This window comes from Cardiocondyla obscurior, linkage group LG21 (genome assembly GCF_019399895.1).
Source record: "Cardiocondyla obscurior isolate alpha-2009 linkage group LG21, Cobs3.1, whole genome shotgun sequence".
Classification (NCBI taxonomy): Eukaryota; Metazoa; Arthropoda; class Insecta; order Hymenoptera; family Formicidae; genus Cardiocondyla; species Cardiocondyla obscurior.
The window spans coordinates 1,172,959-1,192,688 of record NC_091884.1 but is presented as its reverse complement, the minus strand read 5'-3'; the positions used below and the strand labels follow the sequence as shown (position 1 = coordinate 1,192,688).

Below are 19,730 nucleotides of genomic sequence, written 5' to 3'. Positions count from 1 at the left end.
TTTCTTTTCTTTTTCTTTCTTTTTTTTTTTTCGTGATAACGCAGTTGTGACTTTACAAAGATCGAAAAAGTATAATTCGAAGCCGTTATCTCTACGAATAAGATTAAGATATTTTATCGTCAAACCGTTACAAAATACACGCATAACGCTATCGATATTTTCAGCGATCCGTTATTATATCCATTATAGTTAACGCATTTACTTCGAGTAGGGCATTGGTGTGGTCCATTCTTCGCTTGCGACATCTCGCCGCTGCCATCTTATTCCTTTCGCGCCGGATCTGCCGTCTTTCCTCCTCTTCGGGAGTCATCCCGATCGTTCTGGTGGGTCGCCTGCCACCCATATTGCGCCTAACTGGCTGCTGCTGCTGTTGTTGGTGCTGCTGCTGCTGTTGCTGCGGCTGCGTTTGCTGCTGGGGCTCGACGAGGGTGGTCGTCGGCGCCGGTAGATGTACCGCCGTTGTGTTTTGCGTCTGTGCCGGGGTCGGCTGCGACGGCTCGACCAGCGGCGGCACAAAGCCGGCCTCGCGACTGTGCGACGCCGACTCGCTCGTCAGCTCCAGGAACGTCTGCTCGATGCTGCGAAGAGTGGTCGGCGTCAGCGTCGGCGTCGTCCTGGTCGGCACTCCGCTGTGCAATCCGTCCAGAGACACCAGCTACAATAACAAAGACAACGGACTGCGTTAGCCGAAAAGTTTCCTCTCTCTTCTTTTGTTCTGGATTAGTTTAAAGAGCCCGCGTCGACAAAGACGTGGCGCGAAGAAGTAAAAAGAGAGAAAAAAAAAAAACAAGGTTCTCCGCGGCGCGTTCTTTCGCGAGAGAAACTGCCGGCGCGCGACGGTAGGCGCGGTATCGTTATCTTCGCCTCGGACAGTTCCGATATCAGCCGGGTAATCTTCGCCGAGATGGCTCCGATATAAATATCCATGATCCAACAAGCCGATAACGTATCGCTCAGATAGATCCGCTCGAAGTTAACGATTCCGCTCGCGTCGGCTGTTTAAATTACGCACCGCGTTGCTGGCGACTTTGATTCACGAAAAACGGTCTCTCCCGGCGGCGATTTGCAAAATAATCTTTCCGACGGTACACGTGCGCCGTAAACGTTGCGCAATACTGGTAATTTGTGTCGAATTAAAAACGTCGTTTCCATGCTGGCGGCGGCGGCAGGACGGTTGAAAAAGATTCGCGGTTACTCAAACGCGATTTCACCGAGACGGAGAGAGAGACAGAGAGAGATAGAGATAAATAACTAGATAGATAGAGGGGGGGAGGGAGGGAGGAGGAAAACAAGCAGAGGTGGAGGAGAGACGTACTTTACGAGCTCCCTAACTATGACGGTATTAACGAGCACCTCGAATCGCAGCTCACGTAGCGACAGCCTCGCGCTTGCTATTATCGCGCTGCCAATCGCCAGCCGGTCGGGGACGCAATCTATACGCGTTGCGCATTTCCCAGAAAACACAAAAGGACGCGGGAAGGAAAAAGAGAAGCCCCGTGGCGTCCTTCGTTCTCCCGGAGCGGTAGAGAAATACGTTGCCCGGCGGCTTCGCTATCATTTCTAAAATTACAAATCGCCATCCTCCATTTAACGAAGGCCGCCGTTGTTTGCGCCTGCCCGAACGGAAGGAAAAAAAAAAAAGAAACGCGGAATTAAAGGAGCAACGGGGGAATAAAATTTACGACGACGCTGGGTGGAAGCGAACGGCACCCGCGCGTTCTGATACACGCCGGACGTACTTCCTTCTTCGACTTTTAGGGGTTTTATTTTCGCGCGGGAGAAGCATCGATTTATCAATATTTTAAATATTTAATTGTAATTAATTAAAGTGCGCGAGATGAGAAAATAAATGCTTGAAAAGTATTAATTTAAATCGATGTATGAATGTTTTATCGAGCGATGCGTTTCCGTCGACCAGATTGCGCCGTGAAAAAAAAAGAAAAAGAAAGAAAAGAGAGAGAGAAAAAAAAAATACCGTAGGCAGACGCTTTAAGTGTCATCGCTAAAATTACTTAACGTAGCTTCGAAACGGCTTCGCCGATTTCGGGTCGGCGTCACTCGGCCACCCACCGCACCCGACCCATGCTTCTCTCGCCCATCGGGAACGATCGCGCGGGGAACCTCAGGAATGTCCGGAGCGTTAAACTTAGGCGTTACCGAATCGTGTCCGTGTGCGTAGCGGCGTCACGGTCACTGGAATTCCGATTTTGTGCGAGAAAGTGCCGAAGGTAATCCTAGAAATCCCAGAAATCGCCTGGAGCGATCGATGGCTCGTCGCCGGACCGATAAGTGGACACATCGGTGGTTTTTCTCTCAAATCGCCGGCGACGTTTGGCCATTAATTAGATTTAAATTAGCGCTCTTCGAAACGACATCACGCCGCGAAATAGAATGCCGCGATACGAAAAAGAACCTCTCGATACGAGGTTTAAAAATAAAAAATTGCAGTCTACGCGATCACGGGGTGGGATGCGATCTTTGTTAATTTTTTCCGCGAATTTTTCAGGACATTTTCAAGCTAAATATCTCATCAATCAAAGTCGTCCATCCGTTCTCTCTTTTTTTTTTTTTTTTTTAATCAGTCAGCCAAGCCCTTTCAAACTCATTTTCTTTCAGCGGGTCAGTCTCGTTTATCTTTACATCTTTCGACGTGGGGATTACGTTTCGGGATTTGATACCGTCTGAGAATTAACGAACGCGGGAATGGATTCCTGTTGTAATCCCAACGATTTATCGCGCCGGCGGACGATTATTTCCCAAACTCTAAAACTGAATCCCGGCTTATCAGCCGCTGTTTGCTTTCCGCCGAAAAACGGAAATGGAGAAACGTCACGCGACGGGAACGGTAAAGTACAAACGTCGACGAAACAGTGCCTTCGAAAGTGGCAGCGAGATTAATTCGCTGCGACAGCTAAATTTTTCCGCTGCAGTAATCAATTTTTTTTTTTCTTTCTTTTTCTGCCACAGCAGCGCAAATTGCCATTTTTTTCCTTTTCGTGTTTCATTTTCTTCAATTTCAAAATTCTTTTCTTTTCTTCAATTTCTTTTTTATTCCGCAGAAAGAAATAAGTAAAAAATAATAATAATAAAATGATAAATCTGTTAACGGAGAAAGATGGCATTTTTTATTTACGACTATCGTCGAACTTGACGGCTTCCGGCCATTCTTGACGGCCTTCGGGCCGTTCACCTTACTCCGCATTGTTTGTCGCGGGATCACTCGAACATCGTTCGTTCGAACGCGTCATTATATGCGCGTGCATCAACAGCGTCGACAAGTCTTCCCTCGTCCGAACGTGAATCACATTCGCACACCACGCGAAACGACTCCCCTTACCTCCCTTCTTCTGATGACAGCTTTGTTCGAACGTATTTAAATATACGTACACGTCCACGCGACCGTACATATTTAATGTAAGAAAAAAAAAAATTGCACTCGTTTTTTTATATATTTAAATCTAAAATTTTTTTAATCTACGTTAATCTAATTTTTTTTACGAAAAAAAAATTTATTTCTAATTAATCGCGAGTCCTGCAAAAACTTGTTTTGTAATAGTTTATATAAATTGACGCACGAGATAATGCTAATTTTCATTACGATCCCAGCCGTTGATTAAAAAAAAAAAAAAAAAAAAAAACATTTAATCGTCGCGAATTACGCAGGATTTCACTATCTGCGTTTCAGCAAAATTTTCTTTCGCGAGGGATCGCGAGCGACGCATTATTTTTTTCTCTCTTTTTTTTTTTTATAAAGCCGATGGCTGTTGGCATGCGTACGCGTTTTCCGTTTTGCGACGCGGTTACTCGCTCGCCGTTCGCTCGTTTCTCCTCCACATATGTGCTCACACGTGCGGCGACACGATACACGCAGGAACGCACGCACGCACACGCGTACGCCTAAGCGCGGGCGCGCGCGATTCTATAAATAAACACATGTACGCTGTTCCCTCTAATCTGCCCTGAGCTCGCGCGTAGCAAATCTGCGAACAAAGGGCGATATCGGTCACCAGGAATCATTGCGAAACGCGCATCCAGATAATAGCGCCCGCGCTGGGTCGAACTCTCGGCTTCGAAAGCGCGGGCGAGAAGCGCGCGCGTAAACGCGACGCGCGTCTGTATATCGCTCTTGTAATTCAACACCGCGGAAAATAGATCCTCGCCTAGAACGTCGCTTCCAGAACGAGGACGAACGGATTAATTACGCTATCGAACCCTAGAAAAATCGTGGCCGAGCGATTATTTCGCCCCGCTCGTTATCAGAGTCCGAGATACGCCGCGGCGTTTGCGGCGTGCGCGCCGCTCGACATGTGAATTTAATCGCGATATTTAAAGCTCGCCTCCTCCACCTCCCCCCGACGGCCCTGAAATACTAATTTCGGATAAATCCCCGCGAATATTGTACGTTAAATATTCAGGTTATTAAAACGTGCCCTACCACGGCCGCGTAATCGCGCACGTAATTTCGAAAACTAAATCTGTTTCGATGCTAGTATTTGGTAATTCGCGACTGTGCCAAGCCGTCGGATTAATTGGCGATATTCGTTGGAAACGCTGCGATACGCGAAATTAATGGCCTTCGCCACGGGCAAGGGTAATATTCGAAATGCTCGCGGATTTTATTAAATTCCTAGCGTATCACTTCCACCTTACGAAGTTTGAAGAAAATCATCGCATTAAAAAATCGACGCATACAATATTTTCTAAATCCTCTCAAGTGTCGCAAATATTTTTGGCAATTTTTTTTCTTTTCCTTCTCTTTATTCCAAAGTTATAAATTAATAAAATAAGTACCGCGAAATTATTTTTTACTTCCTTTTTTTTTTTGTTTTTTTTTGTTTTTTTACAAAACAGCCAAGACTGAATATCTCGAATAAAGAATTCAAAACTTTGAACGGTCGAATTCGTCTCGGCGGCGGCAATAAATCAGAAATTAGATTCGTTTCATGCCTCGTGACGATTCCTGCCAAGCTTATTAATCAAACAGCTGGGATAAACGGTTCTCGGTACACTTGCGATAGTTTCACGCGCGGTCGATAGAACCTCTAACGATATTGCGCAATGTTGCACAATTCCCTCTCCCCGTTTTCGTTCGCATCGCAATCATCAAGCCCCGCATGAGCGCTCGCTCGCTCTGCTCGCTCGCTCCAAGGCGAAAGCTTTCTCTTATTCAAGTTCACAGAGATTACGCGATTAACTCGATGCCTCGTTATTCGCGATTAAACGCGGGCGGTCTTTCGGCGAAAGCCTCGCCGCTTACTCGTAACTAACTTGCAATTAATGGACCGCGGTGAATGAAAGCTCTCTTACTCTCTCACTCTCCCTTTCTCATTCTTTCTCGAGCCGCGGCTTCGAAAGCGCGCCCAGCCGCCGACGGGTTTATTTTCAGATCAGAAACGAACGTGTCTCTCAAAGAACCCTCCTTCGCCTCTTCGCCGGCCCTTTCCCACCCCCGAGTCGACAAAGAGCCACTTTATTCGCGCAAACGCGATCACAATGAGATCGAATATCGATTCCCGTCAAAATGTATATCAACACCGCGGCGGCGAAACGCTGCGTCCTCAACGCGGGTGGGCCGAGGATCTCCTTCGTAATCTATCCGTCGTCCGGATCGGATGGGAGAACGATATTAAACGACGAGAGGAATATTTATTAAATAACGATAACGGTGTTGTAAAAGTATTTTAAAGCGAGAAGAAATATTTAGATTAAGATGTTGACGATAATGGTGTATTATCTCTTCGCTTGCGTTTGTTTAAAATTGATTAAAAGAACCTACTCTTTTTATTTTATTTATTTTTCTTTTTTTTAAGGGGATGATCTATCGAAATTTCGCGGGAGAGACGACTTTTTATTACCTGGTGATAGAGCAACTCCTGCGCGAGTATGTTCGCAATGTCGACTGGGTCCATGGCGGTGGCTGCCATATCTCGAAGGATCGGTTTATTCGTTCAGCGTTCGTTTGTTCGTCGTCGAAAATTTGACGGTGAGATAGTGAGAGATAATGCGTGAAAATCGAGGGAGGGAACGGGGGGGGGAGGAGAGAGAGGAGGAAAAGGGGGTCGGAGTAAAAACGGGATCGGGAAAGCGGGGATTAAGTGATGAAGAGCAAATGATATATCTCAGTCGATCGTTCGTTCGTAAGAAGATCGGGGCGTCGGTGTACGCTTCGCTATTTCCCTTTACGTTTCGCACCCCCCCTTTCCCTTTTATAATCTCATCACCCTCGTGCGCTCGTTTCTTCTCACTTGTCGTAGAGTTTGTCGTTCACCACTGCGTCCTCCACCGACGCCTCTTTAATACTGAACGAGCGACGCCGACGCCGCTCTCGCCGTGGCCTTACGCGACGGCGAGACTCGTCCTAAAAATAATCTTCGAATTTCGAGTATGTGCGCTCCGCGATGAACGCGACGAGGGAGAGAAAGAGAGAGAGAGAGAGAAGCAAGGATGGAGAAGAAATAACATTTTTGCAGCTTTGTTAGTCTCACGTGCATGGACCATTGACCGCTAAAAAAATTTCCCTGACTGTAAATTCATGTAGTAGCTTTTATAAAATCGTCGAGCCCGAATTAATTTAAAATAAAGAGCTGGATGAAGAAGTGGATATTAAATATGAAAAATTATTTAGAAATAAGTTGTTGAATTATGAGAAATATTAATTGATTTTACGTGGTGGCTGGTATATTTTTTTTTTTTTATGTTTTTTTTTTATGTTTGGAGTTTTATGTGAATTTTAGTGACACGATTACATGGAATTGTTGTATAATTCCGTAAGGAATATACAGATTAGATATACAGCGATTTCGATTGTTTATAAAATCTAAAACTAGAAATTCCTCTCTCTAAAAAAAAAAAAGATAAAAAATGAATCGGTAAAATTCGTGAGACGGGACAATGACTTTGCTCTCAATCAGTGGTTTTCCCGGTACGCGTGAAATTCCCTGTTACGCGGCCGGTCGCCGTCTGGAAAGCCTTAATTAGTTCGAGTTCTAAGTTTAACACCTGTGTAGAATCGTTTGTCGTCGACGCCGGTACTCGCGGATTCGACTTGGACTCGAGCCAGAAGATCTCCCGACGATCTCAAGCTTGTAACGCTTCAATTTCGAGATATTAAGTCGGAATGAAAAAAGAAAAAAAAGAAGAAAAAAAAAAGGCGTAAATTAATGATCGATGCATCGACTCGCATACTTTTACGCACACGAAGAAGAAAAAAAAATTGTTTTTCTGAATTAGATTGATCATCTTATTTGAATAATTATCAAGTTGATTTTAGAAAATAGAACAAATGTAATAAAATCTTGAATATAACATTTATAATATTCGGAAAAAAAATTATGTCGTATAAAAAATACGTATATCTACAAAATTAATTTTTTTTTTTAATATATAACTAAATATATTTTTTATACGTAACTCTGTTATAAATTATGCGTTGTTTTTAACATCCCGGAAAAACTGAAAGAGCAGCGGAGGCTTAAAATAGTCGCGTCACGCTGGATGAAGCTGTTTGTCTATCTCGCTGGACATTTCCAGGATGCAGCTTCCTCGTATCGGGTCGTTAAGATGTGGCGCCACGATGATAATTTATTTTATTCACAAAAATATTCCAAGCGACAAGAGATATCCATATCGCGAATACCAAAAATTTAAATCAAACAAATGCAAGATTTATTAATATAAATTTATCAAACTAAAAAAGTCAACGTATCGATATCGCGGAAATCAATTATATAGAACCTTTATTTAATTTTCTCTCTTTTTTTTTCTTCTTCAAATGTGTAGCTTGCACTTATCTTATCAGAAAGTTGCATATGTCATTGTTAAAACCTGTTCGGTTTTGTGTTATTCGGAAGGGAGGTTCTACAACACGGTATGGACATTCAAAACCAAGCTTATCTCGCCTTGATATGAAAACACGAGGCAACCAGGTTATGATAAACAATCCGTGTGTTTGACCAGCCGAGCCTGTCACAGGTTTCGCTAACGCTAAACATACATCGTCGTAACAGCCATTGTGCGCGAAAAGATTACCGTACTCATGACGTTACGAAAAAAAATTTAATCTCAAATGTGTGCCGGTAAATTTTCAACGGCATTGAAAATGTTTATTAACGCAAGCGAGAAAAAAGAAAAAAAAAAAGAAAATAAATTTATAATTATATTTTACGAGTCTTCAAAAGCCCAACGCATTTCCACGACTTGTAAACCGAATATTACAATTTTTTTTTTAACGTTTCATTTTTATATCTTTCTTAAACCTCACGTTCGAATGTTTCATTCTATTTTTCTCTGCATATAAAATTATTATACATAAGTACATAAATTATATATTTTAAGTATAACATAGTACGTTTGCATTTTTTTCTTTTTTTTTTTTTTTTCTAAGCAAGTAAACAGCAACATAGAAGACTTGAATTATTATAGGCGTAAATCGAGCATCGTCATTAAATTATTACTTTTTATCGGATCACGTTTGTGGCCGAAGATTAAATTTAATTTTATGTAATGCATCACGCGATTACATAATAGACAATAAACGAGTAAATCGATATCAGTGCGCAATATTTATTTGCCCGCTCTCTCTCTCTCCCTCCCACGTTTCATCTCTTTTCCCTGCCCTTCGCACATGCGAATAATTATGCCGCTGGATATTACACGGTAAATAATAACGCGACTACGTCAGAATAGCGTGTTCTCCACGGATCGCCGGAAACAGTGCGGTTGAAAGTCGCAAACCACCGCGCGACCGCAAAAGAGCCACACAACCTTGGATGACAAAGGAACCTCTACATCTTTACTTCCAATTTTTGCTGTTTCAACGTTTCCGTTCACGGGACTCGATGCCTCCTTAATACAAGAATTTCGTAACTCGCTCGTAAATTCCCAATAAACGTAACGACGCCGTTACAAAACGGAGCATAAATACATAATTTTTTTTTATTTTCATATTTCCTCCCGTTGCATTATGTACGCACTTTTAATTAGCTGCGTATGAAATTATCTCTCGTACTGGAATAATCGCGATTCTTCTCGTGAATTCATTGAACTTAATCGGATTTTTTTCCTCCCGTCGCGTTCGCGATCAATAAAAGCGGATTTCAAAGTTAATTAAAAGAAAAAAAAAAAGGAACAAAAAAAGAAATTATGTCAGCCGTATAATCGCGCGCGCTGCGGTCTTATAACGAGTATTCATGAATTAAAAGGACGGGTTTCTTTCCACGATGCGAAACGTGTCGATTCCAGTGCTTAGGCCGAGAACAAAGAATGTAAACATGATAACGGGCATATGCGCGAGAAGTGCGTTCGAACATGCATCGCAATGATCGGCGGCCGTCTATATTGCACGCGCGGCTGCATGGCATGCCGATAGAATACATTAACGCTTTGCGGCGGAGAGGAAAAAAAAAAGGAAGAAAAAAAGAGAAAAAAGTCCACGATTTCACGCGGCAAAAATCAAGGAGAAACCGAAACCTTCCGGAGGAAGACGTAAAAACGACGCTAAAAGATCTATCATTATTTTAACGAGTGAGAAAAGCGCGACATTGAGAAGAAACGAGAAGTCGATTACGTCGAATTATGCAACGGATACGATGTTTATTTATTTTTGTTTTATCGGATTCGCCGCGGAGAGGAACTGCGCGAGGCGTTTATGTTGTTGGCGCGATATTCGGGAGAGAATAAAAAAAAAAAGAGACCGCAGATGTGCAACATGGTTTCCCGGAAGAGGCTGCTGGTCAGATCGAAGCGAGATTCCGAGGCCTAACGTTCGAGGCGACCGAGGAAAATCTGTTTCAAGATGGTTTCTTTTTTTTTTTTTTTTTTTAATTAATTAATTAATTCGATGCAACCATTTCGCATCGTATTTCTTATTAAAATGCAACGTTTGATTCGAGTACACGCGTGTAAGATATACCATTATGCGCTGCGATTATCTAGCATGATGTGACGTCAATCAACGTGACGATGTCATCACTCGGTTATTTTTTCTCTCTCTCTCTCTCTGTCTTTTTTTTTTTTTTTTCCTTCTATTCGACGCAAATGATATCGCGGAATCTCACGTTTGTCAAACATCGCGATTGCATGCGATGTAGTATAATTTATCTGCTCTCAAAACATAACTAGGCTAATTTGAAGCGTGAAACAACTTCCCCGTTTAAGAACGTAATATAGTGCGAATGTACGTCACTTATATTAATTAATAAAATAATTCACTGCGTACATATATTTATTTATTTATTTTTTTAAATAATAAATAACGCGAAATGTCGTTATCAATCATCACCTACGAGCGCAGACTGTGAAGCTGCGCGTGAAAAATAGCCGATAGGCAGATTACGTGCCGTTTAATTACTTAAAAAAGCGCGAACGCGTGTCACGTGCGCGAAATTAAATGGGGTCTAAAGTGCAAACGGCGAGAGAAAAACAAACGCGAGAAACGGCGCGGGGGAACGCTAATAAGCGCGCAATAATTATATTTCTTTTCGCCGACGAGGAAAAATTAAATCGATAGACGCTCGTTCGGGGATTTCCCGGCAATAAAATTCGCGACGTAATTTTTCGTTTCGCCGAGACGGCGGATCGATGGCTGAAGGTACGAGGGGAAAAATCGACCCTTAATTCGAACGCGAGTTCTAGCTGAATCGAGCGAGTGAAACTTGGCCGCGATCGGCAAGTCGCGGTGCCTGGATCGGAGAGAGGCCTCGGGTAAAATCATTATCAGCGCACTGCTAAGAGCGCAGTTAACGACGGGACGGAGCCGTGCAAGGACGCGGCGGCGTGTTAAAGCACGGAGCCACCGCTCTGCCTCTTTTCACGGCGGCCTAAAATGGGAATGTATTTTTTATTCTTTTTTTTTTTTTTTTTTTTTTTCGACTCACCTCGAAGCGAAGAACCCGATCACGGACGACCTCGTGCCTGTTCGCGAAACTTGGCGGGTCTGTCTCCCGGAGGCCTAACCTGAACTGCTCGCGTTTTCCTTTCACAGAGGCGACGCGCGGGCGCACGTTTCGTACGCGTGCCTTTCTGACAATCGTTCTGACGTCACGTACGCGAGCGTGCGCGAGGAAACGTCGCCACCGTCGGCGACCTTGCGGCGAATTCGATAGACCGCCGCGGAGAACAGAGCGAGGCGAGATAAAGGGAGGGAGAAATAGGAGGGAAAAGAAAAAAAAAAAAATAAAAAATAAAAGAAAAAAAGAGAGAGAGATCAGAAATTCCGACGGGCAACGCGACGGCGACCGGCCCGCAGCACGACCACGTCGGACGACTGTCGCGGTGACACTGACAGCGCTTCTGTCATCGCGCCGCCACCACATGGTCGTGCGCGCCTCCTCGGTCGTCCTCGGCCACGCTCGGCTCGTTCTCGAGAGGACTTGATGCGGCGGAGTGGCCAAAGAGTCCTCGACCATGCAGCGTAGCGGACGACGGGAGGTCGAGAGACACGCAGGGGGGGAGGGTGGGCGCGAGGGGGAAGAAGGGAGGAGCGCGGAGGAGGGTCACGCGCGCACCACTGACCGACACCGATAGGGGGACAACGAGGGATGACTTCATTGAGGGCCCTCTTGTTGTCGCGGCTCGAGCCGCCAAACGTCGACCAGCTTGTTTGCCGATCCGCTTCGGATGTAGGAAAAACGCTCGCCTCCGCGCGGTACACCGCGGGCTCAGGCCGACGCGCCGGTGGTCTCCGGGTGCCGCGGTTTGCATCCGGCATCCGATTGGCGCCGGCGGCGCGATATGATTCACGGATTGATCGCGACACGGCGAATCATCTCTTACCGAGAAATGCAAAATTGTACCGCGAGAACGTTGCGTCACGCGTGTAAACTACTTCCTGCCTGGGTATCGGTCAGAGCTACAGCATTCCGCGAATACATTTCGTGAATAGTCATCGAATGTAAAATAATACCGCGTGAGAAGGCGAGATTTGTCAATAACGCCGCGAGGAATGGAAAAAAAAAAAATTCTATATCAAAAGAAAAACACCGCGCGCAATGGATCAATGCCTCGGAGAGTAGAGCTTTAACCGGCCAATCTTTTTCTTAATCTCATTTAAATCATTTCGATGCAGCAATGAGTTCTTGAGACCGCGTTTAAGGGTGCTTAATTTGAGGTCTGGCCTTTCCTGAGCCCCGATTAACGATTATCATTGAGAACAGTAACTCGTTGTCGGTCACACGCCGCCCTTTTATCGTTAGCGATGCACGGACCCGAAAGCTTAGCCATATACATATATTTTACGAATTACTCAAAGAAAAAAAAAAAAGAAAAAAAAAAGAAAAAAAAAAGAAAAAAAAGAAAAAAGACATACAAATATGTAACGAAGTTATTATTAGAGATCAGTATAAATAGAACAAAGAAACGCCGGACAAAGTTGTGCGAAAATAGATGGCGGGCCTTCTTTTGTCGGAAAGAAAGTCACGTTATAAATTCTGCATAGAAATCTCTAAAGTGGGACAGGCTAAATATCACTCCGATTAGCTACCAAGAGCCTGGTTCTATGCACCGTTTATGTAACGCCGAACAAAGTATCTCGAACTCGAGGCCCGTGGGTGCTCAATAAACATCGAGATAAGACTGGAGTGGTTCGGCTCAACTGTTTTTAGCACTAAAGCTCCGAGAACAAAGGCACGGCCGAGTGCGCGATGCCACAAAGTCACGATCGGAGGTGAACGACACCGCGGCGCGAGTCGCATGTTCGGCGTAATTTTGGAAATTCCGCGTGGTATGCCACCCGGCCTTGTCTGTACCTCGTCGAAATTTATCGTGCCAAGGTTTCGTCACGTCTTTCAAAATTCGTCGCGAAATTCGCGCGCGAGAGATTTCGAGAATCCCGCGGCTTTTAGAATCGCCAGAAGATATTTCTTAACTTTGCATCCGTAATTTTGCAATTTCACCCGATTATTTTTGTCACGTTTGGAAATATACTTTCTTATTTCGATCATTGCTAAATTAGATAATTATAATCGACACGATCGAAAATATTTATTCCACGTGCGGCAAACTTAATTGCTTGCTTGTTTTTAGAAGCGATACATTCGTAAGAGCGCTAATAAATTAGTTCATTATGAAAACGAGATATTTTTGCGAAGTAAATCGCTTCTCGAAATAAAAAAAATATAAAAAAACGATTATTTTTGTCACGTTTGGAAATTTACTTTCTTATTTCAATCATTGCTAAATTAGATAATTATAATCGACATGATCGAGGATATTTATTCCACGTGCGGCAAACTTAATTGCTTGCTTGTTTTTAGAAGCGATACATCCGTAAGAGCGCTAATAAATTAGTTCATTATGAGAACGAGATATTTTTGCGGAGTAAATCGCTCCTCGAAATAAAAAAGAAATATAAAAAAAAAACGCGGTAGAATAAATCGCGCACATTATTCTTCTGACGATCCTCGTCCCTATTATCGCGAATACGTGTAATCGATTCCTTAGTATAAAGATACATAAATGTCTGTTGAAACCAACGCTTTGGTTCAAGGCTGTATGATCACTCACTTTTCACCAAGGATGATCGATTAGATTCGCTGACGCCAGCGGCACAAAAGTGGAGTAATTGGCCGATTAGTAAATCACACTATAATTATTGTGATATCTGTCAAGATTATTTACGTGAATCTATTATTTTCTATGATATACTTGATCTCATTTTCCGTGTCGCAGATTAAATCTGTCGGCGATAAATAATTGAAAATAGTACAATAAAATTAATATCGAAACAACATCCCGCCGAATAATTTAAAAAAAATTACCCTTACCAAAATTAGAATATTAATTTTAATCTCCATGATAAAACGTCTGTGGATAATTATTAAGCGAAATATAGAAAATAATTTGTCGCGAAAATTAAAAGTTATAGAAAAACTATTTCAAAGAAATCTCATCGATCACGAGAGGCTCTTGAAAATATTCCGAGTACGAAGGAGTTGAAATAAAATAAAAAAAAAAAAAAGGAAAAAAAGGATCTCCGACGTAGAAAGAGAAAACACTTTGAGGGCACAACGGTCCATGAATTCCTAACCAATGACGCAAGCTCGAAGGCATTTCCGACGGGTTGCACTCTTCGATAGCCTCTCTTCGGAGAGAAATACCTACATAAATGCGTATATAATACAAGCTGGACTTCGCTGTGCGATTAGATATTTTCTTTCCCTTTATACGATAATATAAATAACGTTGTATACCTCGAAAGTTGCGTCACGTAAAAAAAAAAAAAAATGGATTAAAATAAATATGCTCGAATATGAAAACACGCCCGTTTACTTTCTTTTCAGTCTCAAAATTTTTCCGACGCTAATGTACTCGACTTTTAGTTCCCAATTGTCGACACATATATCCATTGCTTCCTTTCGTCAAGCCTCTCTATCCTACATTTCTTAGGAACCCATTTTTGCTCTTGTATATCCAGTCACGCGTATCAACTTTATCTCCTTTGTCTCTCAGAAATAATCGCTCGACATTATGCGCCGATTACTCTCGGAAAAATAACGCTAACAGCTGCATTTATCGTTATCATTTTTTCCTTTCTTGGTTCTTTTATAATTTAAACGAAGATTATTGTATAATTATTCTACCATTAATTTTTCTCACGACAAAAAGAAAAACAAAAGAAAAAAGAAAAAAAAAAGAAAAGAAAAAAAAAGAAAAAAAAAAAGAATTAGTATCTCCAAATAGGTATAACATTATAAAAAAAAACAAAAAAAAAACAAAAAAAAAACATCTGCGACACCATAAGCATAATTAAATTTCCACCGTGCATTATAATTCCGTCTCACGTCGCGTTCAGCTTTTAACGCTAATCCATTTAATGATATCCGGACAGGTCGGCCCTTTGTGTCGCCTTCGTAGTTTTTGTGGCCCTCGTGTCCGTCGCGAGCCCGGACAATAGTTCCACGAAATTGGATACGTTTATCCCACGCGTCATAACGCACTCTTTAAAAAGAAGGCCCGCAGGGTTCTACGACCTCTCGAACTCCGCGAGCGCATCGCCCCGAATAGCCGGGCCAGTTTATCATGCCATCACGACCGAGAGAAGATCGTTTTGAATTATGGGCCCGCGGTCCCCCGACTCCCCGATTCACCTATTTTCTCTCCTCGGCGAGCGTTACTCCCCTTTTCCTCCCCCCTCGACCGACCAGTGTCAAAAATCTTTCAAAGGATACAGATTCTACCCTCCTTTCACATCGCCGTTTGTCGTGACGTACAAAGAAAAATCCATTAAAGAGCGAACAATAACCGGTCGTTCCGTCGCGACGGATTATTATGTGGAAACGACCGCATTAGATATTCATTAATAAATCGCCCGCCCGAGCAGGAAGCGTGACATTGAAAAATATAGAACGCTATGTTGTCGGTGATAATGCAGACGTACGTACGAAATACGTCAGACGTACGCGTCGAATATATTCATTTTAATCGCGAGCTGCCGCTGCTACACTTGCTTTCTAAATTTTATTAAAAAAAAAAAGAAAAAAAATATATATATAAAAATAAAAAAAATAAAAAAAATAAAAAAAAAACAAATACGTTCCTAAAGATATTTAAGATTATATGTATATTCTAATGGCTCACGAATTTTATTCCTATCTTGCACTCCTAATATCTCGCTGATATCACGAGTCGCGTGGTTTCGCGATATTAAAGCAGTACTTGCTCGTACTAGGAACGACGAGAGAAACGACGAGCTCTTTCGGTTGACGTTATATTATAAGCAGATATAATTTCGAGTGTATGACGCACGAGCGCGGCTTACCATAATCCGGTGTACGTATATGTATGTGCACGGGCGTGCAGTTATGATATTGTTACATTAATCGCCGCGCCGCCGTGCTCGTCGACGGCCCAGGTAAACCAAGGCGCAGTTAGCGGAGCGTTATTATCGCTTAACAGACGCTAGACGACGTATTATCGACGACATTGCGACCTTGCTTCGCAGAAATTGCCTCACTGTGGAAGACTATGAAACGATAACTTCGCGTATTACACGAAAACGGCCTCCGTCTTTTTTTTCCCCCCTCAGGTTAAATTAAAAAAAATTCTACTGCGAGTCGAGAGAAAGAAATAAGGATTTTAAAATAAATCTTATTTCTTTACTTTTTTTTTTAAGTCTTTGTTTAAAGGAATAAGATCAACGAATTTTATTCGAGTACCTAGTATTCTTTTACCTAATTAAATATTGGAACAAAGATTGAATTCTAGAAAATAATACGTGTAGAAATAAGTTAAAAAAAAAAAAATAAAAATAAAAAAAATAAAAACAATTCTTGCTAAATTTTTTAAATGCACTTAAACGGTAATTTGTCCAAGATGCGGACAGTAGTTATAGATCTCATTATGCAAAACAGTCAATTATGTGTACATTATATTACAAGCACTCGTATAATGGATACTTCAAGGTGGCCGGCAATTTAAATATTAAGAAATCCCTCGTGCATTTCTCCGAAAATGTAAGAAAGTTCGCTAGATTACGCGATGAGGCCTCAGCACGCTCGGCGCATTCTCTTAGGGGAAAGTGTTAAGCCAATTGACGTCATTCATACGCAAGATATCTTTTTGCGGAATCAACCTCCTTTCGAGGTCGACCACACCGGATCGCCAGTCTGCTACGCGCAAAAAGATCCTTTTAACTTTGTCTTAGAAGAAGCACAACACACGCACCGTTTCCTCTTTCGCAATCGGGCGCTATAAAACACAAATCGAGCGCGCGAAGTGTTGCAACGGGGAAAGCAAAAAGTATTTCAATAAACCCTCAACATGATACGCTGAAAACATTTCCTTCAACGCGTACAGAATATTATAATTTTTCTTTTTAATACCATCTTCGTTAAAAAAAAATTTTTATTGCATGTAACGTATTGAAGGAAACGTTTCTTAAAAGTTTCGCAACGCGATTAGCGACTCGGTCGATATCAGAATAGTTCTCGCGCTCGATCGAGCCTGTTCTCAATAATTTGAAAGAAAGATAAAGCTACTTCGGACCTTGAGCAAATTTTCCTCCTTGGCGCGAGCAAAGCTACTTCCCGGAACGCGAAGGCGAACCTTCGCCGCGGCTCGCTGCAAGTGCACAACTTTGCGATGCACTCCTTTTTTCCCGGTATCGATTTATCTCGCGCGAGCGCGAAGCGCAATCGATGAATTTATGAGCCGTCACGAATAATTGCAGCGAGGCGTCACTACGAGACGACAACGTGCACGCGACACGTGCATGGATTTTCATTCATAAATCGCTAGCAAACTACGCGCGATGATTCATCCACGCCCCGCCTGTCGTAAGACGCGAAACTGATTGTGAGATAAGCGCGGCAAAAATAAAGAAAAAAAGAGAAAAAGAAAAAAAAGAACGATTACGAACATTGGAAATTTCCGCGTACGACACTTCGCACATTGTCGAATTACATATTTATGTAAAAAAAAAAAAGAAAAAAATTAATATATGCCGCAGTAACATATAAACATGAATAAACAAAATGTTGAAAGAAAATTATATCACGAATGGATTACATAATAAAAAAAAATTCTTGAAAAGAGTATTAAATTAAAAATTCTATTTAATACAATAAATATAAAAGCGAAAAGATTTTTTTTAATTTAATGTGAGAAAATTTTTACGACAGAGAATATACGATGCAAAGTTTAGAGTTCATTTATTTGGATTTTAATTGTCCCTCGCAATCGGAATTACGCTGGGCTTGATTAATTTTTTTTTCCAGAGATAAGTAACTAAAAATCGGGAAACAACAATAAGAAGTACGTCTCTTTTTAATGATGAAAGCAGGATGATACCTCTTGTCTTATGACCCGTACGTATTGCTCTTGCTAAACTTAACCCTGCCTTCAACTAAACCTTCTAATTGGCGGGTTAACGAGCGTTAACTCTTCGCTTCCTGTCAGATTTAACTGTTTTTCTTCGGTTTCATACAGATAACGTATTCAGAAAATTATACTTCTTTTTCCTTTCCCATATCTTTGGCTCATTCAACCATTTAATAATCGATCGAAACGCCTTCGTTAACTTTAACTTATTAAACGGCTATTTTTATGATTCTCATACGCTTGATGATAACGTGCTAAATTATGAATAATTAACACGTCCGATTTCTAACAATCACCGCCGATTCTATTCAACACTACCCAAACCTGACACGATTCTTCCTCAAAAAGCGGAAATCGCTTACAAAACTACAACATACTTCTTACGTAATAAATCTTGATAAACGTCATCGTCTTTGAAGAAGATAGCTTGGGCGTCTCTGCCTAGCCATGAAAAGTATTATAAAAACACAGATAAAAATTAAGCGATAAGAAATAATCTAGAGGCTGAACGTTATAAAAATTAAACGATAAACGGCGATTAAATAATTTACGAAAAGGAAAGACAGAGAGGCAGAGTATAATTTTCCAAACGCGCAAATTGAAATCTTTCTATTTTCCTTTCGATCGCTGGACGAAAATTAATTTATACGGTAGTTTTAAATTAATTAATAGGACGAGATTTGTCGAGCATTCGAAGTGAGAAGGCACCGGCGATGAAATCGATGGATGACGCGCAAGTCGAATTTCGGTTTCGTAGAAATCGGAGCCGAAAGAAATCGGTGGGACCGCCAGGTGAGAGCCGCCAAGCAACCCGGCGCGATAACTTAGCCTTTTCTCGGAAAATTCGAAACCAACGCGTCATCGCGAGCGTGACCTCGATTATTAATTTAATTGCAAGTGATCATTATATAAAACTCTTACCCCTCTCGCGTTACCGCCATCTTCGCTTCGGCTGATTTCGCGACACCGGTACTGACATGAAAACGCATGTAATTATTGCCCGGCTCTCTTGATTATGCATTGTTCGCTGGTGCTCGACGGCGAAATATTCGTGGAAAAGAAGATTTAGATTACGAGTTCAAAGAACATGAGCGGCTGATTATAAGCTGCCGCGAAGTTACATCCTCGATATATGCGATTCATTTTGGCTTGTAATGCGAAATATTGAATAGATTTTTAACGCGATAACGCGACGGTATTGGAATTAAATCTTGCCTGGTAAGGTATCTATTTTTCTATAAATTTTCGCAGCTTATTCTGCTAATCTTATTATACCGAAAAAAATAAAAATTAAAAAAAGAGATAAAATAAAATATGACGAAATATTAAAATAAAAAAATTATCTTGTTTCTATATTTAAAAGTAGAAACCGCGCGTTTCAAATAATTCAAGAGACTAAATTAATAAATAAATTCAGATCGTCTGTAATAATTTATCGTTTCGTTTATTCGTTTCGCGGTCTTTGCTCAAACGATCCGATTGCTCGAACGATCTTTTCTTTCAATTATCTATTACAAAATATATTTGCAAAGTATACAGATTCGTGCATCCCCCTCCGACATAAACACGCGTTTTCACTTATGATCATCCATCGGTATCATCGTTAACAATACATTACATTTATCTAATCAGCAGGTTGTTTTTGTCGGTGTCGTGCACCGTAGATTGCCTGCATAGCGAGTTACGTCTAAGAAATCTACGAGAAGAAAATCGCGCAGGTTAATGATGTAAATTTATTTAAAACATCTGAATAATGCTCATCGCTTGGAGAATATTTCGGAGCTCGTACGATTTATAGAAAAAAATCTCTGCTTCGAGTTTCTTTCACTCAGAAAACGTTGAAACCAATAAATATAAATAACACTAAAAAATTCTAGACTTAAGAAAGGAACCAATTCTATTCGAATCAGTTTCTC

General features: G+C 41.7%; 1 protein-coding gene across 5 annotated transcripts in view; it reads right to left on the bottom strand.

Annotated features, from left to right (window-relative positions):
- Kay (transcription factor kayak) overlaps positions 1-19,730 on the bottom strand; it is a 28,842-nt gene that overhangs the window by 1,847 nt on the left and 7,265 nt on the right. For 2 of the 5 annotated variants that reach the window (XM_070670800.1, XM_070670801.1), the window contains exon 2: positions 203-655. In XM_070670800.1, coding sequence (XP_070526901.1) covers positions 203-655 — 453 coding nt within the window. The other 3 variants (XM_070670803.1, XM_070670799.1, XM_070670802.1) reach the window with 3 other exon arrangements.